This window comes from Zootoca vivipara, chromosome 1 (genome assembly GCF_963506605.1).
Source record: "Zootoca vivipara chromosome 1, rZooViv1.1, whole genome shotgun sequence".
NCBI classification, from domain to species: domain Eukaryota; kingdom Metazoa; phylum Chordata; class Lepidosauria; order Squamata; family Lacertidae; genus Zootoca; species Zootoca vivipara.
In genome coordinates this window covers 22,246,635-22,273,292 of record NC_083276.1, presented here as the reverse complement: position 1 = coordinate 22,273,292, position 26,658 = coordinate 22,246,635, and the positions used below count along the sequence as shown (strand labels likewise).

General features: G+C 41.6%; 2 protein-coding genes across 3 annotated transcripts in view; one reads left to right on the top strand and one right to left on the bottom strand.

Moving 5' to 3' along the window:
* DGLUCY (D-glutamate cyclase) overlaps positions 1-5,113 on the top strand; it is a 29,849-nt gene extending 24,736 nt beyond the window's left edge. The window contains exons 13-14 of one of the 2 annotated variants that reach the window (XM_035101911.2): positions 177-328; positions 3,008-5,113. In XM_035101911.2, coding sequence (XP_034957802.2) covers positions 177-328; positions 3,008-3,151 — 296 coding nt within the window. In that variant the 3' untranslated portion in view covers positions 3,152-5,113. The remainder of the gene's footprint in view (positions 1-176; positions 329-3,007) is intronic. The other variant, XM_035101913.2, reaches the window with a different exon arrangement.
* A 2,500-nt stretch (positions 5,114-7,613) lies between these two features.
* On the bottom strand, positions 7,614-26,636 carry GPR68 (G protein-coupled receptor 68). The gene is made up of 2 exons (XM_035101914.2): positions 26,412-26,636; positions 7,614-9,438 (listed from the first exon to the last, which is right to left on the bottom strand). The coding sequence occupies exon 2, from the start codon at positions 9,323-9,325 to the stop codon at positions 8,222-8,224; it is 1,104 nt and encodes a 367-aa protein (XP_034957805.2). The 5' UTR covers positions 9,326-9,438; positions 26,412-26,636; the 3' UTR covers positions 7,614-8,221.
* Positions 26,637-26,658: the final 22 nt, after the last annotated feature.

The window sequence follows — 26,658 nt, the reverse complement described above, 5'->3', positions numbered from 1 at the left end:
GTGCGTCCCAACAGATGTCAAAAAGGAAAACAACTACCAGACTTTTAGAAGACATCTGAAGGTTTAGGGAGGCTTTTAATGTTTAATAGATTATTGTGTTTTATTCTTCTGTTGGAAGCCGCCCAGAGTGGCTTATTATTATTATTATTATATTTTATTTTATTTTTATTTTTAAGGGGTTTCCAACTGGGGAGGCTATGCTGTCGCTTGCGCCCTGTATATCCTCAACACCTGTGAAATACATGACCGCTATCTGAGGAAAGCTGTGGGATTTCCTAGGTCATCTGCCAAAGTGAAATGGACATCAGCACTCCCATCTGTGGCCAAGGTATTCTCTTGGAAGAAGATAGTACAAAAATATTGTATTAGGATATTGACTCTTTCACATATACCGGTAGGCTCATTTTCTGATATGTAGAAGTCATCACTGTTGTAGCCATGGGAAAAGAGATGCATCCATTAAGTGCTTAAGGGACAAAGACATATTATAATACAGTTACCTTTCTCTCTAAAGTCCCCCTCTTCCAGTGTGGCTAAATACTGTGCTGTTGTATGTACAATTCTCCAGAAACTAATTTCAGAAACTCGTGTTGTTTTCTATTGCTGGTGTTCTATATCATGATACAATTACTAGTATATTTTATTATTATAGCATTTTGGGTTTTTTTGTTTGGTGTTGTTTTATATATTTGTACAAAATTTCTTCTTTAAATACTAGTCATTGGCTAAAGAGATTGCTTTATTCTCTCTAAAGAGCCTGATATTAATATGAGACTAGGAACATTTTCATTTTTGCTCCCAACAATGGCTGCCTGGATTTAATAGCAATAAATAACATTGGTTGGTTCATTTTTAAAGGGTCTCTCAGTGGGTAAGTTTGTAGGAGACCAAAGGCCATCCAATGTTCTTTGTCCAAAAGACAAACAGAACAACCTATTCATCATCCTTCAATCTACCTGTACAAGCTACAACCCTGTGTTCTCTTACAAGAGAGAAAGTACCTGAAGACCATATGATTCAAGCAAAGCTGTACAGTAGAATAATAATAATCAAGCAAAAGTAAAAGTCCACTAGTCAGTTTGACATCAGGTGAAATTTCCTTCTGTATTCCCAAATAAGGCAACTACACAAACTCCAAGCTTACGTAAAACCAACCCCAGGAAATGTAATGCAGAGTGACTTCATACATAGAACAATTCAACATTTGTGAGGGACAATACTTTCCAACCCTCAGAATTTAAATCTAACTATATCCTTCAAAGATTTGTCAACCTAAGCTGAGCCTCTCATGAACTTTTGCTCCCCAGTTTTCTGCTTCTAATAATTAAGAACCATCATCTGATTCCCAGCTGTTAATCTGAATTGCTCATTCACTCTGGAGAACATGCCGGCTCCTGAAATTCTATTACTATATGATTTTAAAAGCATAGTTTAGGTGTAATTTCTTTTGCACTGAAACCCAAGTCCCTCTCTGAGCAAGTGGACAGAAGCAACTCCTTCATGTTGTTTTTGTTTAGTCGTTTAGTCGTGTCCGACTCTTTGTGACCCCATGGACCATAGCATAGCACGCCAGGCACTCCTGTCTTCCACTGCCTCCCGCAGTTTGGACAAACTCATGTTCGTAGCTTCGAGAACACTGTCCAACCATCTTGTCCTCTGACGTCCCCTTCTCCTAGTGCCCTCAATCTTTCCCAACATCAGGGTCTTTTCCAAGGATTCTTCTCTTCTCATGAGGTGGCCAAAGTATTGGAGCCTCAGCTTCACGATCTGTCCTTCCAGGGAGCACTCAGGGCTGATTTCTTTAAGAATGGATAGGTTTGATCTTCTTGCAGTCCATGGGACTCTAAAGAGTCTCCTCCAGCACCATAATTCACCCTTCATGGATCAATGCCTTGTCATGGCGAAGGGGCTTGAATAACTCAGAGAAGCTATGAGCTATGCCATGCAGGGCCACCCAAGATGGACAGGTCATAGTGGAGAGTTTTGACTAAACGTGATCCACCTGGAGAAGGAACTGGCAAAGCCACTCCAGTATCCCTGCCAAGAAAACTCCATGGACAAAAACAACTCATTCATAGATCCCTTCAATGGGATACCCTATTTCTGGAGGGGAAAGCGAGGAGAAGAGCTGGGTATCGGGGGCTGGCGTGGGCTGTTTAAATCCCGTGGGAGTGGACCTGAGGGAAGCATGATTGTTCTCTCAGGCACACCCCCCGAGGAGCCCCGCCCTCTGCGCCAGCCTGCCATTGGCCAATTTGGCAGGCTGGTGCGGAGCTGGATTTCCATGCCAAAGCTCATGCTTCAGCAAGAGTAGCCCCTGGTGTCCCAGCCCTGCATCATTGGTGTGAGGGAGGCGTTGGCCCTCCCGCAAAGCCCTCCCGCAAAGCCGCTGCACCCCAGAAGAAGCCTGGGTGGTGTAGTGGTTAAGAGTGGTGGACTCGTAATCTGGTGAACCAGGTTCGCATCCCCGCTCCTCCACATGCAGCTGCTGCGTGACCTTGGGCTAGTCACACTTCTGTGAAGTCTCTCAGCCTCACTCACCTCACAGAGTGTTGTGGGGGAGGAAGGGAAAAGGAGATTGTTAGCTGCTTTGAGAGTCCTTAGGGTAGTGAAAGGCGGGGTATCAAGTCCAAGAAGGTAAGCAATCTTCTCAAAGGAGTTTTTGAGAGGGTGGCTTACAATATTGACCTTTCCTTACCTTACCTTTCCTTTCCTTTCCTAACCTATCCTATATGTACTAAGCTCTACATGTGATGATGTTCAGCATGACTGAATTATCAAAGGTGTCAGTAGAAACTGATAGTCTTGGATAATCTCAAAAGACAGCAAACAGACCACTCCAGAGTTTTATCTCACGAGGTACCTTTCTGATCTGTCTGTTGGCTGTGTGAGAAGTAGTTTTCAAAAACCAATGAGCGCGGAATATCTTGAATGGTTTAGCATGGTCTTGTTGAACAGTTTCTGAATAACAGCTGTACTGACAATAATATCTTACTTTTTTGTGCAGGAAGAAAAGTTGCTGAACATATTACAGCGACTCGAAGTACGCAGTGGGAAAACTGCTAGTCTGGCAATGGAAGTAGATGGGCTGCCATTCTATGACATTCATTCAGCTATGCTTGAGAAGCTGCTGGAGGAAACTATGAAGTAACTCTACCCAACAAGATGTTGATTTTTATTTTATTTCTAATAGTGATATATAAATATTTTAATAAATATAAATAAATAAAGATATATAGACTTTGCGAAATGAAGAATTCTGATAAAACAGATGACCTTCTTGGGGGTCCCTTCCAACTCTATAATTCTATGATTCTGTTCAGCTATCTATTTTTCTCTGCATTTCAGAGTGATAAAGCAAACACACTCGCCTCATTCAGACATAATGCTGAACACAGTTTAGCATTATGTCCAAACCCAAACATACTGTGTTAAGTCCGAACTATGAAACTAGCCAACTTCAAATCCTGGTTTATTAAGCTGGTTTGTTTCAATAGAACCTAGTTAAGGTTGAGCATAGCTTAGGCTTCCAATGTGATGCCAAAACGGAGACAGAAGCTTCTGATCTCCTCTTCCTTGTATCTGTGCTAGAGGCAAGGAATGGGGAAAACACAGGCTCAGTGCTCAGTAGGGATGGAGGATAAATTCAATTCAGTTCACAGTAAGAGGAAAACTTACTGAATTCGCACTGTCCACAGCAGTATGCAGATCAAAACACAGCCATCCTTCAAAATTTGCCCTTCTCTGAATTTTGCAATGCAGTTTCTTAACCAAGTAATATGTACAAAAATACATGTAATAGGGTGACGTGTGCATTCTGTATATTGGTGATAACAGCACAGAAAAATGCATTTTCATACGGAAAAGTGCATTTTATGATAAATTTGCACTAAAATGCTGGTGAATTTTCATGAGGACACTTAGAAAAAATCTCAAGCTGATGCAGAAATGTGGAGAACTGAATTTAAGATTGGAAAAATGAGACAGCGTTTAAATATCAAAATTTGTGGAAATGTTTCTTAGTGGTCTGTATCTATGGATATTGGGCAGTCTAGGCCCTCCAATGTTGCTGGTTTGTTTATCCTTGTGGAATGTTTAGTCTAGTAGAAATATCACTGCCATCTTCAACAGATGTTTGCCCTGACCCAGAATTTTTTCTTAGTGATGATATAGTCATTACTTTAAAAGTTGCTTCATTTGCCTTAATGGTTGCTACAAGTCAGACATTTGTTTATTTTTTAAAGATGAATGTGATCTCTTACCATGAATTTACAATAAATTAATCTTACAATGAATTATTGCCACAATGTTTGTTGTTTCCAGCACAATCTTGTTTATGTTGCTACAATCTTTTCCTTAATATACTGTACAGTAATACCTCGGGTTACGAACACGATCCGTTCCGAGTCGCAGTTTGTAACCCGAAAAGTTCGTAACCCAAACGCAACCCGAACCGCCATTTTGCGCATGCGCAAAGCGCTATTTTTGCGCACGCGCAAAGCGTGTGTGCCGCTTCTGCGCATGCGCGGGACGTGCGTGCGGTAAAAAATACTTCCGGGTTTACGGAGTTCGTAACCCGAATTGTTCGCAACCCGAGGTGGTCGTAACCCGAGGTACGACTGTAAATGCAAACAGGCCATTCAGAATGACAGTGAATTTCTATGCAGATGGGGAAATATTTTTACCAAAACATCCCCAAGGCCGCTATTGTTTCTCATTGTGTCTCTATTTTGAAGTGTCACACCCTTGGCCCATTAGAGAAGCAGCCAGTGTGTCCCTATGTCTATTTGAGGTGTTCCTGATATTTCCTTAAAGAGAATTATTATTGTAATAATATTGGGAAGAGGAAAGTGTATTCCTGAGCATTAGGAATGCACTTCGGTACTGAACCTTTTTCTGGACAACTACAGCTGTCCATGGAGGCAAAGGTTAATTCTGTGTCCAGGGCACCTGTCTATCAGCTCCATCTGGTACGCAGGCTGAGACCCTACCTGCCTGCAGACTGTCTCGCCAGAGTGGTGCATGCTCTGGTTATCTCCCGCTTGGACTACTGCAATGCGCTCTATGTGGGGCTACCTTTGAAGGTGACCTGGAAACTGCAATTAATCCAGAATGCAGCAGCTAGACTGGTGACTGGGAGCAGCCGCTGGGACCATATAACACCGGTCCTGAGAGATCGACATTGGCTCCCAGTATGTTTCCGAGCACAATTCAAAGTGTTGGTACCTTGCTGGAAAAATAATGACGATACTTCTTGGCACAAAAGAAAAGAATTTTATTAACCTTAGAACATAGTTATTTAATTAACGTTTCATGAGTTTATAAGAAGCATTTCAGTTGTAGGTAATCTCTGTCAAACCCTTAACATCAAGCCTTCCTGAACCTCATCTAGATTCCCACTATCCTGGCCTCTCAACTTTCTTCCTCACATCTATCCACTCCCTCCCCCTCTCCTCAACTGACAAAACCGCTGCTCCCTCCTTTTAAACTGGGAACAGACCCGCCCCCATCAGAATGTTATGTCAGGCAGGCAGGAGGTGGATTAACTCTTTTCCAGCCAGGTAGGAATAAATATTTCAAAACCGTGTCAATCCGTTACAAGGGCCTTCTGGCAGTTCCCTCATTGCGAGAAGTGAGGTTACAGGGAACCAGACAGAGGGCCTTCTCGGTAGTGGCACCCACCCTGTGGAACGCCCTCCCAGCAGATGTCAAGGCAATAAGCAACTATTTTACTTTTAAAAGACAATTGAAGTCAGCCTTGTTTAGGGAAGTTTTTAATGTTTGATGCTGTATTGTTTTTAATATTCGGTTGGAAGCCGCCCAGAGTGACTGGGGAAACCCAGCCAGATGGGTGGGGTATAAATAAAGTAGCAATCCCAACAAATGGATTCACTCACTTTAATTCAAGTCATGCTTATTTTTTATACTGTCTTGCTCTTTTCCATGTCAGCTGACAGTAAGCATGAGTTGTATATGCCCCTGCTCAGCTCTATTGCATTCAAAAAACGTTGGCCCACACAGCAAAGGAAACCAAACACAACAAAATAGTAACCATGAGATAAATGTGCAGTTTAGATTCTTGGCTCAAAATAAAATTCGCTACACAGAACTATAAAATACACTGAGTGTTAAGCTAAACAAAATTAATCCTCTTCTGGGGTAGAATACATTTTGTTTTGGCAATCGGTTATAGCATATTTCATCAAGATTTTGTCTTGCCAAATATTAATTCCAACACCTGGACCCTATGGTTTCTGTTTGTAACAATATATAACTTGACTTTCTTCACTGGGTTTCCCGCTGCTTTTTGTTAATTGCCACTTAAAAATCTCATACAATATGCACTATTCTTACTGCTTTAGTTATGGAAATCCCAATAATCCTCATCTAAGCATGGTTTAAGAGCTTGAATCCACAGCTGTAGCATTTCAGTAGTGACTCAGAGTATACAAACAGTTCTTCAGCTTGTTTGGAAGTCCTTAAAATATGTTTAATTGTCCACAATCAGTTGTGGAACTCAGTGGGTACGGGTAACCTTTATGGAACCAGATTTCAGTATGAATTCTTCCAGGTATGCTTTTATGAATAATGAATTATACTAATTCAGATCAACATACTAACTTTTTCCATGGTTTGCAGGAAAAAAAGGATTAAGGGCCTTTCTCTTGCTGCATTAATGCAACGATTTAGCTGCTCATTTCCCCCATTTAAGAGTAGCAATATGAACCATTTCAGAACTTTTTTAATACAGATTGATAGACAAGACATCCCATATACAGGTTGCACTTTTAAATGTGCTTATATTCCACCTCTTAAACTAAATGATCATTTGAATATCATGCTTTGGTCATCTGTCAAATAATGCTTCACTACATTCAGCATAGGATGTATGATTAGTCACTTTATATAATTAGCCTGCACTAGAGTAAAGCTCTAAATGACTTTAAAGGAACTAAGGAATTCCCCAGGTGGAATGAAGAATATCATAGGGAAACCACAATGGTTGCTTAGAAATTAGGGACCACATGACACAGAACAGACTATGGACAAAAGCACCATACAAATCCATATTGGCAATGACCAGAGAAAGAGCCCTTAAAATTGTGTGCAGCTACCGTAGTACTTAACACCTAGACACGAAGCCTGTATAAAACCAAACAGTTCTCCCATGTATCTGAAGAAGTGTGCATGCACACGAAAGCTCATACCAATGACAAACTTAGTTGGTCTCTAAGGTGCTACTGGAAGGAATTTTTTTAGTTCTCCCATGTGTTTGGGGTAGATGCCCCACTATGGGGACATAGCACATGTGGTGGGAGTGTCCAAAAATAGAAAGGTTCTGGGGAAATGTATTTACAGAAATATCATTGATTACAGACAGTCCTCATGACCCCAGAACTGGATCCTCTTAACTTGTATAGTCATGATATGTTGCGAATTAGAAACAAAGAAAACATAATTTAACCACTGCATGAACAGCTGTTGCCAGGAAATGGAAATCATTACATTTACATATTAACTATGGAAAAGCTGACACAAAAATTAAAGAAATCTGAAGAAGTGTGCATGCACACGAAAGCTCATACCAATGACAAACCTACCGTAGTTGGTCTCTAAGATGCTACTGGAAGGGTTTTTTTATTTTGTTACAAAAATTAAAAGCAGCAAGAGTTCAAAATGAAATACAACAATTTTTATGCAGTCTGGTATGATTTTATTGGCTACACAAATAATGCAGCATGTATACCCATAGTTTACAGCACAGTCTGGTGTGCATTCAGAACTCCTCCCCCCACCTTCCCTCCTATCTGCCCTATCCTATAAATTTTAATTGTTATTGATACAAAATACCTTTAACTTGTGGTCATCAATCTAAGCAATACATGTTACTATACATCATTTCATATCTGTAATAATTGTAATAATTTTGGTATATACAGTTAGACAACTTTGTTAATATATTCGGACATGCTTATCTGAGTGTTTATTGTTTTGATTTTATGAAATTGTTGCATTTCATATGCTCTGATGTTAACAAAGATATATCTCTATGCAACCAAAACAGATTAAAGTTGAAAATGAATGAAAACTATGTTACAAAAAAAGAATATCAGCACAGTGCAGTTGATTGCCTTTTTGAACTATTGTCCCTCTTTGCAAGATATAACAACTCCTATATATCTATACTCCAAAAAGGGAAGTGAGCAAATGTACGGAGACGTTAGATCACTCCTTCTTTTGGAAAAGTGCTGATAGATGTTTCTTCCACTTCATGAGCATGTAACTTAGTTAACAACTCTGGGTCCAGCTCAGCCTGCTCCCGGATTTTTTTTAGTGTTTCTGGAGTACTCAGTGAGTAGGATTCATTGGTTTCTGTCTGTATACATCTTAGGCACTTTAAACAAGTGTCTCCTAATTTTGCAAAATCCTGATAGGTACTCTCACTTGAAAAGCAGTACAATATTGGGTCTGCAACACAATTAAAAGTAGTCAACAAAAGTGTAATGTGGTACAAGTTAAAGATTCTGGCAGCAAATTCACAGCTGTTTTCAAAGATGCTGCGTATCAACAATAGAACATGATATGGTCCGAAGCACACCAAGAAAATGAGAATTGTGCTTGACACCAGACGTTTAATTTGAATCTTCTTCTTCTTTTGAGTGCCATGGCTCTTGCGGACGACTCGCAGAATGCCATAGTATGAAAAAATGAGCAGAGAAAAGGGAAATAGGAAACCAGCCGTGAAACGGTAATAATTGATGTTGTGTTCCCACGTTTTGATGGGATAATGCTCAAAGCACACCACATGGCTCTCCGAGTCCCTAGTCACTTCACCGTGTGTAAAAAGAAGGCAGGAGGTCAGAATTTCCTTGGTCCAGATAGCAATGCTCACCACCATGGCAGCCTTCATTGTCCGATACTGATGGAAGCGAAAAGGATGCACCACAGCCAGATAACGGTCAATTGAGATGCAGCAGAGGAAGCCAACACTGATGTAGATATTTTCATACAAGACAATGCCACAAATTTTGCATAAGAGTTCATCATAGGTCCAGTTGTCATGCTGTAAAACATACTGGAGCCAAAAGGGCAAGGAGAAGATGTAAAGCAGATCTGCTATGGTCAAATTGCAAAGGTAGATCCCCAACTCATTCTTGACCTTCACCTGCAAGTAGGCATAGTACAGCGAGAGACAGTTGGCTGGGAGTCCTACTACAAAGACAAGGACATATATCACAGGTGATAATGTCTGATGTATGGTGTGATCAATGGTGCAATTCAGAGTATTATTGTTGTTTGCGATGTCCTCGGAAAAGTTATCCATCTTCTGCAAAGAGTGACCACGTAAGCCCCAGCAAGGCAGGCATAATTTCAATCATCTGTCATTTCATTTTTTTCCTACATTTTCTTCATACCAGTGTCACTAGTTGTGAACACCTGCGGGGGGGGGGGGAAACAAAGCACAATAATATTATTCGAATGAAATGCACCAACAATAATGCCTAGAATATTGTTCATAAACATTTGTATTTCTACCCATTAAAGAATCATTTTTAGTTTTCTCTTGATTTCAAGCATGGAAAAGTAAATGTAAAACTAGGGATAAATAAGGAATACATAATTGTTACAGATCTGGGGGTCACTAAATCCACCACAAACTATAGTTTATCTAACTGGTACAGTATTGGCAGTTACCACTTATGCATATAATTCAGAGCAGCAGCACTTTGTGATTACCCACAGGTAGTAAATATTTTCTGATTATGCCAAGTACTGAGGCCCCTTTAAGAATTGTTAAAAGTCTGTTAGAATCTTCCCAGATCAAAATGTAGGTTCATTTAACATTCTTATTCTTGTTACAGGTAGGTAGCCGTGTTGGTCTGGATCGAAGTAAAATAAAAAAATTCCTTCAGTAGCACCTTAAAGACCAACTAAGTTTTTATTTTGGTATGAGCTTTCGTGTGCATGCACACTTCTTCAGATACAGTGAAATGGAAGTTTCCAGGCACTTATGTAGAGAAGGGGTGGGGAGGGGTGGGGATGGGGAGGGGGGATTTCTTGATGAGGTTGATGGACTTCCATTTCATGCGGCTCAATGTGGTGCCTTCCATAGTTCTGGTTACAGGTAGGTAGCCGTGTTGGTCTGGATCGAAGTAAAATAAAAAAATTCCTTCAGTAGCACCTTAAAGACCAACTAAGTTTTTATTTTGGTATGAGCTTTCGTGTGCATGCACACTTCTTCAGATACAGTGAAATGGAAGTTTCCAGGCACTTATGTAGAGAAGGGGTGGGGAGGGGTGGGGATGGGGAGGGGGGATTTCTTGATGAGGTTGATGGACTTCCATTTCATGCGGCTCAATGTGGTGCCTTCCATAGTTCTGGTTACAGGTAGGTAGCCGTGTTGGTCTGGATCGAAGTAAAATAAAAAAATTCCTTCTTATTCTTATTCTTATTAATCAATCTCAGGGCAATTCACAGGATAAAAATACAAAATGAAACCACAACATATATAAAAACAAGAAGAAAACAATAAAACCCAACACCCCTCATGAAGAAGAAAGATTGAAAATGAGTAACTAATCAAGAAACCAAAGTAAGCTATTCTTTCTTTCAACATGCTTGACTAAAATAGTATTAAACAGCAGAAAACTACCGTACATCTTCTATTAATTGCAGACGCTCCAAAACAGAGTTAGCGCAGTGGTGGCCTTTGTGCTAAATACATTTGGAGGCCCCTGTTTAGTTTGATTATACACCTACAGCCAATAATGTTCTTTTGATAGCAATGAAAGACTGTTATGAGAAGCAATTTACTGAAACATGAAGTACATATCTTCAGAATGCATATGTTATAAATGCATCTATAATATTAAAGTTAACATCAGAGAAAAAACAGAACCGATTTTATTATACAACAAAATTCCCTTCTATGAAAATGTAAGACAATTTCTGCATTTGGTGGGGCCCCTAGAGCCTGTGGATCCCTGTGTACTTTGCATCCTGGCCACGTCACTGATGTACGTAGAAGTCCCCCTGAAGTTAGGAATAAATTCCTCTCTTTACCTTCCTGGCAAAAGATTGCCGCAGTATTGATATAGTCAGCGACTGTCTTTGAACATTCAGCCAATAAAAGGCAGCTTGTAGCATCCTTAGATCTGCCTTTGTAGAAACAAACTTGGGTGCAAATGTGTTGGTTCAAAGGGATGCAAAAATATTGAACAATGTTGTTTCTCTGTAGGAAGTTGCACTCATTGTTTAACACACCGGCAAGCAGGAAGATAAGCTCAGTCTTTAGTACTCTTCAGAGTTCCAGTGTCAGGAAATGGCCATTAGGAGTAAGGGAGCATTACACAACCAGCATCCTCATCGGAATAATATTCAAGCACAATCTAATACTAGGATACCTCCAAATCAGACTGACTAGTATAATATTCTGCTAGCTTCATGTCACAATAATCATTCTCGCTTCTGTACCATGGTCTGACTAGTGCATTTATAAACACCAGCACACTTACCTAGGAGTAAAGGTCAACTGAGCACAGTGGGGCTTGCTTCTCAGTAAACATGCATAGGATTGCTCTGTAAGCCCCATAAGCATTCTGTAACGTAACCATCACACCTATTAAAGCACTGAAAAATAAGCTACAATAACCGTGTGAAGAAGGGAAGTGGGATCATGTTTGCTTAATATTATCTGCCATCACATTACATGCAGCTGCTCAGTAACTGTCCACAGGTTGACGACATTCTTTCTGCTAAACACACATATGCTGTCCCTATGAATGTGGACCCTGACAAGCGTTGCTAGAGCATCAGTGCACAGTGGCGAGGGAAATGTACACAGCTCTGTTCTTCTGCTGCATGTGACTATCACTGTGTTATTTGGAAACCTGATGAGGGCAAATATTCAGTCATATACTACTTTTTCCTTGTGCTTTTCAACGTCTTAATGTTCCTACCTGATCTGAAAATGAGTCAAGTCACCATTTCCCCCATTTCTTCAGGTGGGGAACCAAAATGGGAAAACGCTGACTTCCCAAGGTCACAACCAACCCATGGCATAAATTGTACGCTTTCAAAAAAAAAAAACCCAGACCCACCCAAATCCAACTTTTTGAACAATATTCCAAAGTGACTCTGAGAGTAATTAAGGGAGGCATCACCATTCTGTAGCTGGCTTTTGCAAATTAACAAGACTACTTCTGATCTTGCTATTCTGGATTCTTCGGAGAGGCCTTTTCTGCAACACTATGCCAAATTATAGCTCAGCAAGAAGAAGCAAGCCAGCAAATACCCAGAGCAAAAATCACAACCACTCTCCTCCTCTTCTTCTCCTGTTGCTGGTGCACTACCCAGAACACTACCTAGGCTCATGGTTTGTCTCGCTACCAGCAAACAACAAATTGCAACCAAAGTTTTAGTGGGAGGCAAATCATGAACCCATAACACAAAGTCATATCAGTGCATAACTGGCAAAATAGCCATTATTTTCACTCTAGGTACCTGCACGCTTGCTCAATCTTGGTAAGCCATGGTTTGGTTAAGTGCTACATGTGAATACGGCGAAGAAAAGGTGTATCTAAAGCATTCTCATGATACAACTTTAGTCATGGGTATGACTTGTAGGGGTTTCCCCACCTATGGAAAGGGATGAATTGATAGTCAATAGCTATAATTCAGGTTATTCTGAGTGAGTCATTTTTAAAGCAGTTGGACTTGGGTTAGTAGCAAATAACCTAAGTTCCATTGGTTTCAATGGAACAGCTATGACAAATGTTTTCTTGATTGGGATCAACTGTATCGCCAGCCATGGCTTGTTCCTGGAGAAAAAAGGACCAGAGCATGTGAAGGAAAGGAGGAGGAGCCCTCCTCTGCTTTCCCTGTTCCAGGTTCCGGTTTCCTAAAGAGAGGAAAATTTCTAAGCCTCGTGGTGGCTTCCATGAATAGGAACTACATCCTTTGGAATTGAAACTGACCCCAACATATTTCGAAATAATTACCGGTACATAACTGTGTGTGTTTCATTAAACTAATCTGAAAACGACGACCTTAAACACTACTGCAATTATTAAATGAAACATAAACAAGTGGCTAATTAGTCATCACCCCAAAAAATGTTACATTACTCATTACATCTACTAAGAGACTGAACTGTTTGCACTTGGAATTTCCCTTGTCTGTTCGGCTTCCTTCTCCAGGTATCATACTATTTATATGACAATTCTGACTGTGAATGGTAGAGCAGTATTTTTGCATGCAACTTCTCAGAATGTATAAAGCAGACTTGGGTATAGCCCTATAATACCGCACTGCAACTCCATTCATATTTCCTGTTTCCAGTCTTTCCCTGCTGTTATGAACTGTGATGAATGGGCAGTTTGTGAGTACAGCTAAAACAAAATAATGAGGATCATCAAAGCCAATTGAATTACATGGCAAATGAAGGAAATGGCAGTGAGGACAAAGAAGAAGAAGAAAGTGACACAGAGAATGCAGCATATTGTATGAGTGGTTCCACACACACCCCAATGACTTACTTGCTTGCATTAAAATTGCTACTTTACAAACAAATATTGAACTTGGATAATATTTAGTGCAACTGTAGTAAAAGCTTGCTCTCCTATTGGATAGGCGGTATGTGTTCTGGTTGGTGTTGGACTTTGAAGAGTCCTCATTTTGCCAAGCAGGTTACTGCATAGCCTTCGACCTGTCACTGTCAGATAAGATATGCAAGGAGTCAGGACCAAAAATATGACATCATAGATACTATTGACTATTGTTGTTGTTGTTTAATCGTTTAGTCGTGTCCGACTCTTCGTGACCCCATGGACCAGAGCACGCCAGGCACTCCTGTCTTCCACTGCCTCCCGCAGTTTGGTCAAACTCATGTTGGTAGCTTCGAGAACACTGTCCAACCATCTCGTCCTCTGTTGTCCCCTTCTCCTTGTGCCCTCAATCTTTCCCAACATCAGGGTCTTTTCCAAGGAATCTTCTCTTCTCATGAGGTGGCCAAAGTATTGGAGCCTCAGCTGCAGGATCTGTCCTTCCAGTGAGCACTCAGGGCTGATTTCCCTCAGAATGGATAGGTTTGACTATAGTATAACATTATTTCAATAAATCTTCCTAATTTTTTGTGTTTATTTCCACACACACCCATGAGAATTAACAAATCTTTAAAATTCAAAGAAAAATAAGTTTTCCTTTAGAAAACAATAAACCCTGAACCTGAATGTTACCAGGCACAGCTTCAAAGGCTGGATGTTGTGCTCCTAACATGCAATTTAATAACCAATGCTAAACAGGAAACCAACTAAAAAGAGAACTGGGCACATGCCAACAGGCACTGAACCACCTCGGCAAAGAGATAATCGTCAACAAGTTACCTCACATCAAATTCATTTAAGGATAAGCAGCTTGAATAATGCACAACCAAAGGGTTGCAAAACTTCACAAATTGCGTAAGATTAGGAAGGTCTTTTTTTGTATATTGAGACAGAAAGGTAAGAGTAAGCAGCAACTAAATCCATTGCTGCAGGATTTTTAAAAATGCATTTATCTTACATCATGTAGATCTTCAACAGTATCAAAAGTTTTAATGCAAAAATCACAGAGACATATTATTCCTTCATTTCCATCTTACAGCTTTTGTGTATATATTTGAGCCTTTTAAAAATAAAATAAAATAGCAGCATTACATCCCGGTGCACACCAGCGTGACAAAAACACATTAGGAGTAAGAATGTTAGAACTGCAGACCACCACTAGCAACTAAAAGTGTATTGTATGTTTTGGGGTGTGTAGTACGTTGACAGTGCAAAGCCCAGACTCTCAATCATGTTAGATCCGTTTGGTGGTGCCACTTGTGTGACCCAGCACCTCCAAGGTGCCTAAATGTGAAGGGCCCCTATTTTGTTATGGTGCCATCTTGAGCACTGGCGGAGGAAGAGGGGGCGGGGGGAGCACACTGCCCCTGGCACCCCGATCCCAGTGGGGTGCCATTGCGGCTGCCCCCCCTGTGTTAAGCACTACGCCCACGCAGGTGGCGCGCCACGCCCCCAGGATGCATGCCATGCCCCTGCGAGCAGCATGCCACGCCTGCTCTCCTCCCCCGGTGCTGGAGCATGAAGCTCCGCCACTGATCTTGAGAAGGATCCACTACTGTTCTGAACAAGCTACAACACACTGGCTAATATAGCTCAAGATAACCAGGTGACAGCAAAAAAATGCAAAAAAAAATTAGCAGGGGCAATTAGAATAAGATCCATTGTTTGCTTATTGATATAAACCTCCAGGATGTATTTTGTATAGTTAAGTTTTTACTTCTATCTTCAGTACATTGTATTTTATTTTATTGCTATGGCTAGTGGCTGATGCAAATAAATATTCTTCTGATCTGATCTGATCTGGAAGGTAGCTAAAGGAAAATTACCTGAAGAAAAGAAGACTGGCCATTAGGCAACCTGCCTACAGTCAAATGGAAATAATTTGAGTCCATTTTTATCCTGTCCTGTGAAAACGAAGTACTGTATTCAATGGGAGTTCCCTTTAGTCTGTTTCCTCCAGATCCAGATGCTATTGTGTTTAACCAAATCATTTCCTCTCAGTTCAATTCTGCACCAACAGATGTAATACTGCTGGCAATTTGTAACATGAACCATGGATTAAGTCCAAATATAGCTAGCAAACAAAACCAGAAAAAGCTCTTTAAGTGAATGCTGCCCGCCAATTCTGCCTAAAACAAACAAGACCAAGATTGCAGCTGCGTAAGAGGTATGTATTTTAGCTCTCAGTGTTTGACACAATTGAGACTGTGTTTGCTCACACAACAACTTTGGAAGAGTATGTTGCTATTTTTCCCATTTTACAGAGGAGGAACTGAAACTGTTCCAAGTGGCTTCCCCACGGCCACACACTTAGTTTATTGGGGGAAATTGCATTTTTACCTTTGATGCTAATTAGTCAGCTGTTGGTGGTATGAAACTGGTGATGGGTCTCAGGCAAAGAAAGACAATAAACCCTCTTAGTTCAGATGGGGCTTTACTTAAGAAGAGGTTATGCAATAGGAAGCGAGAGATATTAAAACAGTAATTGGGTGGGAGAAAACAGCAGTCCAGAGACCTGTTTGCAAAGTAGCTATATTAGCAGAAACTTGAACTAAAAGGTTGTTTTTGTTATTTGCTAGAAGCTACTTTCTACCTCTTCCGTTTGTGCTCTTCCTCCTCCTCCTCCTCCTCCTTCTCCTCCTTCTTTAAAAAATCTTAATAAATATCATAACATTTGACTGTTGGGGTCTTGGGTGTATTTGTGTGAAAATTCTCAGGGTTATCCCAACCTCTCACATGCCTAGTTACTTGGTTCATGTGTGTGAGAGTGGGATTTGAGAGTGAAAAGCAAGTAAAAATTTGGACTCTGGGGAGGGACAGGTAAGCTGGATGCCATCTCTGCTTCCCCTTGTAAATATTTGCCTCTCATTCCAGGTTAGAGGAGGGAGCATGCGTCGTATACTTGGCAGCCTACTTAGTCTTTGCAACAACTGACCTCCCTAGATTGGCAGTCATGGAAGAAAACTGACCAAAAGGTTCTCTCCTCCCACCCTGCTGCTTCTATTACTGCCAGGTCAGGAGAGAAGTACTTAGGCAGGAAAGAGGGGCGTAGGTCTACCACATTGATCACAGAAGACCTCCAGCACTTGGCATCTCAAGTTAGGTACCAGGGGCCTTCAGCCCTGACACCTGCCAGCTGGCTGGGTCTGTGAGTCATCCTTTAAACATCTCAGAGCTTGAGCTGGGAGTGGCAATGATATCTCTAGAGAAAGTTTGCATAATTTGGAAATATCTCTGGTTTGCTCCGTGTGTGTGTGTGTGTGTTCGTTCTGTGGCATAAATGAAATAAGCAACAAAAGGGCTGTCAAATGCCCAGCAATTGGAAGCAACCCTGCAACCTCCCTGCCCACATTGTTTGCCCGCATAAGCTCCTCCATTCATGTTCCCATTGCTGCTTTTAGTCTCTTTTCTCTGAGGCCATTGAAAGCATATGCAATGCATACTTTGCCACACGGCAACTTTGCTAGAGCAGTATTTTAGAATCAAGAATGCATAAAACACAAGCAATCTCCTCTGGGCTTAAGATTTAATGTCTCAAAGAGGTACACCCTACCTCCCCCAAATCAGATAAGAACGTAAGATTAGCGTCATTAAAGAGCTTAAGAAATTCAAAAAATCTGCTTGATTTTTCATCTGGTAGGATGTGGTTCTCCCCCCTTCCCAATTATCAGCAGCTCAGTCAACCTGCACAAGCGCCACAGTAAATCATCCAGAGAAAAGAGATTATGTTCATAAACAAACATCCAATGATGAAGATCATTTTTCCTCCTGATAAAAGCCTCACATACAGAAGCCTTTCACCAAAAGGAAATTGCTCCTCGGGGCGTAATTTAGGAACGTTGATGCTGTATTAAAAGCCAGTTAGTCTGAAAAGGTGCTGCTGAATCACACTATGGTAGTCACCTAAGATGAACTTTACCATCCAAACATATGTAGGGAACTAATTGTCCTTTGGCTTACCTTTCCCAGCTCTAAGGTAACTGTTCTGATACAGACCAGAATTAGATATGGTGCCCTAAATATGGATGTGTCCAGACCCTCCAAGTGTTCCTATTTTCCAGAGACAGCCCCAGAATTACAGAAGTTGTCCTGGTTTCTGATTTGATACTGGAATGTACCCCTTTTCCTTAGAACGTCCCCTTATTTTCATCAGAGAAATATTGGAAGGAACATCTTTGACCCCCAAGCCAAGGAGATAAATAACTATACAACCTTTGCAAGACATCTGAAGGCAGTCCTATATAGGGAAGTTTTTTTAATATTTAAAGCTTTATTATGTTTTTATATACTGTATGTTGGAAGCCGCCCAGAGTAGCTGGGGCAACCCAGTCAGATGGGTGTGGTATTACTACTACTATTACGGGATAGGATGGCCCTATTTTCATTGGAGAAGGGTTGGAGGGTATGCGCATCATAAATTTCTATAACAGCATTGTGGCATTTGCTGCTTAGTGTCCAACGCCTATCACGGAATGTGCATAATGTCCAGATGTTTTCCCTTTTAAGTGTTCCACTTAAGAACTATTTCCGAACTAGGCTGATGCAGTCAATTTAGACTGCTTCTCCTCTCTGCATAAACGTATTAGGGTAGGAGGTTCTCCTAGAATCCATTGCTTTACACTTATTTATGCTTTACACTTCATCTTTCCCGGCTTTCTGTTGGCAGGTACCATTTTAAACATTACAAAAAAGCAGTCATGGGGTTGTGAAGGCCTGGTTCAACTACCCATCCAGTTTCTATGACAGATAGTCATTGGGAAACTGGCGTGGAGGGGAAAGGATTAGCCCCCTCTCCATCAGCTTTACAGTCCCAGTGCCCTCTCAGCTGACTTTTGCAAACATATTAAGGCATATACAGAGCTCAGTAATCTCATTTAGTATTGCCCTGCCAACTGGTTTGGAGTAGTTAAACAATATACACAGGCAGGAGGATTTTCTCTACCTGGAGATGCCAAGGATTAAACCTAGCAATGTTCTTCCCTTCTAAGGGTGCATTAAATTCACACCACACTCGGTGCCTATGTATTGCAGAATTTCAGTTCCATCACCCAGCAGGGCCGGCTCTAGGTAGAGTCCCGGTGGTGCAGGGTGCTAGGGCGCCGGGCGCTGTGCGGCAAAGCCGTGCGGAAGCCATGCTGCGCCCTGCGGGGGCAGGGGCGCCGGAGCGATCTCCGCCCCTCAGCACCAGGGCACGCGACCTGCTCGAGACTGCCCTGTCACCCAGCCTCAGTAACGGACTGTATGGGAGCCAGGAAACCAAATCTCAATCCAGATAAGACTGAGGCACTGTTAGTGGGTGGTTCCTCAGCCATTCAAGCTGGTGGCCATAACTACATAATTAAATAACTAAATAAACAAACAACTACCTGACCTTTAGAAGACACCTGAAGGCAGCCCTGTTTAGGGAAGTTTTTAATGTCTGATATTTTATTGTATTTAAAATATTTTGTTGGAAACCGCCCAGAGTGGCTGGGGAAGCTCAGCCAGATAGGTAGGGTATAAATAATAATATATCATCATCATCATATCTTGTGGATGTAATTCCATACTTTAGGCAATATGTGAAGTAGCATTTCTTCTTGTCTGTCCTGCTTCTCCAACCATTCAGCTTCATTGGATAACCCCCAGGTTCTAGTATTGTGAGAGGGGTAAAACATCTCTCGATCCACTTTCTCTACACCATGCTTAATTTTGTACATCTCTGTATCTGAAGAAGTGTGCGTGCACACGAAAGCTCATACCAAAATAAAAACTTAGTTGGTCTTTAAGGTGCTACTGAAGGAATTTTTTTATTTTACTTCGACCCAGACCAACACGGCTACCTACCTGTAACCAGTACATCTCTGTGTTACACTCCTGCTCATCTCTCCCCCACCCTTCTTTCAAAAAGGCATTTGTGCTTTGATTATCTGGCCTCTCATAAGAAGCAGGACATGTTCTCCAACCGCATGGCCTGTACATCTTGCAGCAATCTCTTTTAATACAGCTAACCACTTTCCGGAGCCACATTGGGGACAGAGGACTTTGGAAGACTGCCATTGCGTTGCCCTGGATGGGACAAGGCACAGACAGCAGCCAAGCTTTGAGTTGCTGGAGAGCAGCAAAATGTCCCAGAGTTCTATTACATTTTCAGTGAGATATTTAGGTATACTTCTGACACAAGCATGCTTGTGCTGGCCTTGTGTCACCCGACGTTTGTTCCTTAAAAAAACAAAAGTAGATGACTGATTATTTTCCTCACTGGTCCTAGCCTGTCTGATTCAGCTTTAAGGATCTGTTGCAAAATGGCAGTTAGTAAAGCTCAGACAAAGGGCAGCAGGGAATCTAAAGGTGCATCATAACACCCACAACAGATATACAGAACTATGGGAGGCAGCATTTTCCAGAGAAGAGCAAATTCAGATATAAAAGGCTACCGAAACAGTTGACTGGGCTTCTATTCATAACAACTGCTAAATAGCCGAAGAGTTACATGAAAGTACACAGAATGGTGGGCATGGTTTGTTTTGAATAGAATAAGGGGGTATAAATTAAAATACTGTGAGGAAGGGAAATCATAGGGTGACCAACTTTCATCTCATATCAACAGGTAATTTATCCTCATTCTGTGCTCCTCAATTTGAGTTGAGTTGGATCATGCATCATGTCTGTATTATCAGGATGTGACCCTTCACTCTTTAGTCTCAACTCGAAAGCTGTCACTACCCTGACTATTTCTGTCAATATAGGCATATGATGCAGCAGTTGTGACCTCACCTGGACTGTGCTAGGTTTGGTGGAGCTTTTGATGAGAGACTTTGTTCAAAGCTTTTTGGAAGTCTAAGTACACATCTTCTTCTTCTTCTTCTTCGGCGGTCGTAGCCAAGTAAGATTGTCTTCCATAAATACGGTTTTAACAATGAGCCCGTAAGTGACTGTGGAGGCCAATTCTGGATCCACACATCCTTTCACAGTGGGGACATCGGTTCCTGGGTGGGAGTTGATCACAGTGTGGATTTGCCAAGCATGCAAATCCTCTTAGTACATTTCTTGTTTGCGTTCTGAGTTCGAGTGTCTTCAAAGTCCATGACACCTTTGGTAAAGGCTGTTCTCCAACTGGAGCACTTTTTAAAGATTTGGAGTACTGGAGTACTACTTTTTTAAAGATTTGCCTTGAGACAGTCTTTGAACCTCTTTTGTTGACCACCAGCATTACGCTTTCCATTTTTAAGTTCAGAATAGAGTAGTTGCTTTGGAAGACGATAATGTACACAATGCCTGCTACCACAGGGATGCAGAACCCTTGGGTCTCCTAGAAGTTGCTGGGCTACAACTCCCTTAATCCCTGACCACTGGCCATGCTGAGTCCAACAACATCAGGAAGGGCACAGGTTTCTCCTCGCTGGTCTATCAGATCACCGCTCTCTCCACATGGTTATTGACACATTCCAAGAACTCTAAAAGGCTGGCGAGACAGAACCTACCTTTGTGGAAGCCATGTTGATTCTTCTTCAGTAAGATTTGTACATTTAATAATTTACTACAAATTCTGGAAAGCTGCCTGTCTATTTTTTATGCATCCAGACACCTCTTAAGAGATCATAACCAAATTCTGAATGATGGTTCCTGAGATTAAGCGCTGATTTTAACTGCTGATTTCAAACTTCACTGATGTTTTGGTTTCTTAGAATTTCTGAGCAATACTAGGTATGAGGGTTTATATGTAATAATGTTTTCCACCATTTTTTCTAGAATTAAGGCAACTGGCCTATAATTCCCTGCATTGTCTCCCTAGACCCATGTTAAAAATTCATGCCAAGTTGCACTGACTAAAATTTATTTTTCTTCGCCACTATTATGGATAAAGGAACCCTTACTTCCATCACGTACAGTGACCTTAAAGTAAAAAAAAAAAAAAAACAGACAGAAGGTTTTTTTTGTTTAGTTTTTTATTAAACGGTTCCAGTGTTGCACTTTGAAATAAGGATAGCTTTTGGATCGGAAAAGGTTGGTGTCTACTGCTCATGAAAATGTTCACATTTGTATTCTAACGTTGCAACATATTTTTAGTCACTAATTGGAGATGTGCCTGGGCAATTGAAAGGATGTGTCTGGGGTTGTGTTGAGAAAGCTAAGCTGCGGCATTACATAAGCCAATAATGGAAGTCTAGGCCTGCATTGTAATTCCCATTCTTGGTTGTATAGGTTCTCACAAGTGATAACTGACTCCTTCATCTATGTACAGACCCAGAGCTCTAGCCATCTTGAGGACTGGACACTTTTTTTCTGAACTTGCCACTCCTAGCTGGGCTGGTTTTGGGGGTAGGCAGCCTAGTGCTGGCCTTGGGGTTCCTATCACAAATTATCTACTCAACAGTTGAAACCTGTAATGCAGGGGTCCCCAAACTAAGGCCCGGGGGTCAGATGCGGCCCAATCGCCTTCTCAATCCGGCCCGCGGACGGTCCAGGAATCAGCATGTTTTTACATGATTAGAATGTGTCCTTTTATTTAAAATGCATCTCTGGGTTATTTGTGGGGCCTGCCTGGTGTTTTTACATGAGTAGAACATGTCCTTTTATTTAAAATGCATCTCTGGGTTATTTGTGGGGCATAGGAATTCGTTCATATTTTTTTTCCAAAATATAGTCCGGCCCCCCACAAGGTCTGAGGGACAGTGGACCGGCCCCCTGCTGAAAAAGTTTGCTGACCCCTGCTGTAATGCAAATAGTTCATCTTGACTTGTATGTGGCCAGCATTGCATTACAGTGGTACCTCAGGTTACAGACACTTCAGGTTTCAGACTCCGCTAACCCAGAAGTAGTACCTCGGGTTGAGAACTTTACCTCAGGATGAGAACAGAAAGCGCGTGGTGGCGGTGCAGCGGCAGCAGGAGGCCTCATTAGCTAAAGTAGTACCTCAGGTTAAGAACAGTTTCAGGTTAAGAACAGACCTCAAGAACAAATTAAGTTTTAACCCGAAGTACCACTGTATTTTTGAAACTGTTCTGATTATGATTTAATGGGGATTAGTGCAACACTGATTGCAATCATATTCATAGGTGTTTAAATTTATTGTTTTAAATGAAAGGGCAAAACCATTCCCACAAATTGTGCAAAAATAATGAAATGGGCTCAGGATGCAATTTTTAAAAAACCAAGTTATTCAAAAAGTGAGCAGGCTGAGGAGGACCAAAGACATGCCCTGCTTGGTGTACCATTTGATCCAAGGGTGGTCTAACACTATGTCAGTAGTATGTCTCCTCCAGTCATTTTTACGTAGGACTCTGCACCAGATATCTGATTCTGCACTCTGGTTCAAGCTCTCTGCGGTGGAGGGGAAAGAGAGAGGGTTTGGCTGGTCAGCTTGGCCCATCAAAACTGGTATCTTTAAATTTAATTTAATGTATTTTTTAATGCTTAAACTGTTCCAATATTCATAAGAAGAACAAAATTCCTCAGTACAGCCCATGGGACCTTCCCTATCTATTTCATACTGTAGCCTCTAAGTCAGCAGACAATATAAAATTTCAGATTTTATACATAAAAGCACTTTTGTGTAGCAGAATCATAGAATCTTAGAGTTGGAAGGGACCCCAAGGGTCATCTAGTCCAACCTCCTGCAATGCAGGAATCTCAGCTAAAGCATCCGTGACAGATGGCCAGCCAACCTCTGCTTGAAAACCTCCAAGGAAGAAGAGTCCACCACCTCTCGTGGGAGTCTGTTCCACTGTGGAACAGCTCTTAACTGTCTGAAAGTTTTTTCCAAATGTTTAGTCAAAATCTCCTTTCTTGCAACTTGAAGCCATTGGTTTGAGTCCTACCCTCCAGAGCGGGAGAAAACAAGCATGCTCTCTCCTCCATGTGACAGCCCTTCAGATATTTGAAGATGGCCATCAAGAAGGCATGTAAAACACCTGTAGATAATCTTTTTAAAAAAGGATACGAATACCACACCTTTCCACAAGGTGACTTATTACCAAAACAATACAGTTTTAAAAATGCAGCACACCCAACAATACTGCAAAACCCATTAGCAGTAGTCACTACAGTAAGAATCAGCTAGGGAATATGCACAGCTGATTCTTTTATTCCAAAATCCCTCTGCAGCAGCAGAGTTTTAACCTGATGTCTCGCCCACACTAATGAAGGAGCTAATAGCCCTTACGGCTTCTGTACAACAGCCAGAAGGGTCCTCAGACTCTTAGTAAATACAGACACTGCTACTTACAGATGGAACTCAACTGTTTATTTTAATAAAAAACAACAACTGAGGCCTCTAACTCTAACATGAGTCAGCTGCCTTATCAAATACATAAATATCCAAACCACCACCAGTTGTTCTTCCCATGCTGCTCTTAGAAAGCAAATATTGCCTCCTGAGGTGGCAAAATTCTTCACTTACTCCTGTATAAAATGATTGCGCATTGGGGTGGTGTAGTGGCAAGAACAGTGGACATTGTGATGCTGAGCTTGGCCTCCATTTATTAAAACAGGAGCAGGAGCAGGCCCCTGCCTGTAACGTTGTATGCAGAGAGGACTCCCTACAAATGATTGAGACCCCAGCAGATAAAGGGTTCCCAATTACATACAACAGCCTGGGTTCTCACATGTTTTTAGACGCCAGTTTCCGTCGTCTCTGACCGTTGCCCTTGCAGGCTAAGGAAGATGGATGTTTGCCATCTAAGACCTTCTGTAGAAAGCTGGTGCAGAGCTGGGGAACCTGTGACTCTCTATTGTTGGACTGTGGGGCCCATCATCCCTGACCATCGTCCATGGCGATGGGAATTAGAGTCACAGAGAACCCATGTACATACAGCCGTGCACCCGGGGCTCCCCTACACGCATGATGAATGTATGTAACCAATGTCTGTCACTGATGCTTCTCCCTCTGCTCCCCACCCCAAAGTGAGCTCATTTAACCTGACAGACGTGCATCTCACATACATCCTGCTGCAAACACGTTTACTTGAGAGGCCACAGTTTCCTGTTGCCTGGTCCCCACAGTACACCTAAGTGTGGCAAAAATAGAAGGGCGAAAATTCTTCCCACACAATTAGGCCCACGGGCTGTTTGCACAATATTTTTGACACGCAATTATTTTTTCCTTAAGGAAATGTGTCACATCTGGAACAGCCCTTGGACGGGAGCTAAAGGAGAGGGAAACAATAGTAATTTTGAACTGGGGAGACAACAGGCAAAGCTTATAGTATTGAGCTGGCCAAGGTCTATTCCCAGCTTGATGGAACAAAGGGCAAATAAATAAACGCCTCCAAGTCTCTCCTTGAGGGAGTTGTGGTGGAAATTGGACTGAAAGAGGAGTCTGACTGGAAAGGGGAAAGAGGTTTGGTAAACTGGGTGGGGAAGGGTGTTTCCTGTGCAGTGAAATCCCACAAATATGGTTCAGAGACTTAAGCATGTATTGGTCCAGACATGGCAATGCTGAAGGCGACAAAGCACGAGTTTAAAACGAGCAGCAAATAAAAATCGTGCTGCTGCTCGAAACAGAGAAACCAACACCCAATCTCAAGGTTTCTCGGGATTAACTTGTGGCCAAAAAATTAAAAATGGCTTCTTTGGTGATGAGTCTATGTCATAGCTGTCAAGTTCTCCATTTTTTTAAGGGAAATTCCCTTATGCTGAATAGGCTTCCTGCGAGAAAAGGGGAAACTTGACAGCTATGGACTATGTGTTTTGAGATATGGCACCAGCCCTATTGACCAATAATACTATGCTGGGTGGAAGAAATGACTGAAGTCAGGGCTGTAATTGCTGCCTTAGGCAAAAATTAATTTTGCTGCCCCTGCTCTTGTTTATTTGGGAGGAGTGGTTTCTTCCTCAAGGTTTGCCCAGTTATAGCTCTCTTTCCATACTCCTTAAGTGACCAACAGCAGGAAGAATGGTGGTGGAATTGCGAACTGACACCTTGGGGAGTAAGGCACACTAGTTCACAGGCCCAGACAGCTATCCCAAGAGTCAGGGATGGGGTGTTGTGCTTATTTCTGAGTTCCTGATTTTTCAAAGCAGTTCGGCACCCCTGTCTGCCGTAAAGTTAAGGAATCTGGTCTGTGTTTTATCTGTTCCAGTTCCTTAGAATTCTAGTCCTGGTTTCACAGAAAGCTGGGGAGCTCTAGAGACAAGACCTGGGAGCAGACGAAAAACTATATTTCTGTAAGGCTTTTTGCATGTCTAATGTTTTAGAGCCTATTTTCAATAAAGTGGTTTAGTCACTATCCTGGAGTAAGTTAGCAAACTCTTGTCTTTTCCTCAGGATATAAAAACAGCAGGTAACATTGATAGCAAGTGCTCTTTTGAAGTTTGTACATACATTCATCTTCTAAATGAGTTTTTTTTACAACACAATCCTATGCATATCTACTTGTAAATAAGTCCCACTGAGTTAAAAGGCCATATCCCAGGTAAATTAACATGCTACAACCAGATCAAGATAAGAAATTCAGTTACAGTACTTCTTTTCTTACAACCTATTTAAGTACTTTATTCATCCTCACCGAATGTCACAAACCAGCTTAGCTATTTCAGAGAACTCTTAACCGCAGCCATTTCTCTTTCCTTTAAAACGTCAGGAAGAGCTATTTAGATGGTCTGCTTTCCCAACCCTTGAAAAGCTTTGAGATATAATAGCATTAAAGCACAATCCTACACATGTCTATCCAGAAGGATGTTCCAATAGTTGCCAGCGTGGCTTACTCCCAGGTAAGTGTGCACAGGCTTAATAAATTGACGAGAACCAGAAATACTGCCTAGGTTTCCTGCTGACCCATTTTCATAGCTACTGTACTTATTAACAGAAAGAGAGGCAAGGCTCACCTGTAGGAAAGGACCCTCTTGTCGGGGAGTTGTGGAAGTTCATTGCCTGAGGAGCAGCTCAGAGCTTCTGCCTCTCTTGCTTGGACTGCAGCTCTTGTCTGACTCACCTCTTCCTTAGCTCAGAGCAGAGCTGTCAGTGAGACTGAAACGGAGGAGGAGGAGCAGCTTAGCTGCTGCTCTTGTCATTATGATTTTTTGTGTCTTCTTTTGGTGTAGTTTTGGTGTTTTTTTAAAAAAAATTTTTTAT

Bases quoted from the DNA above. Each gene is read 5' to 3' on its own strand.
- GPR68 (XM_035101914.2), bottom strand. From the start codon at position 9,325: ATGGATAACTTTTCCGAGGACATCGCAAACAACAATAATACTCTGAAT.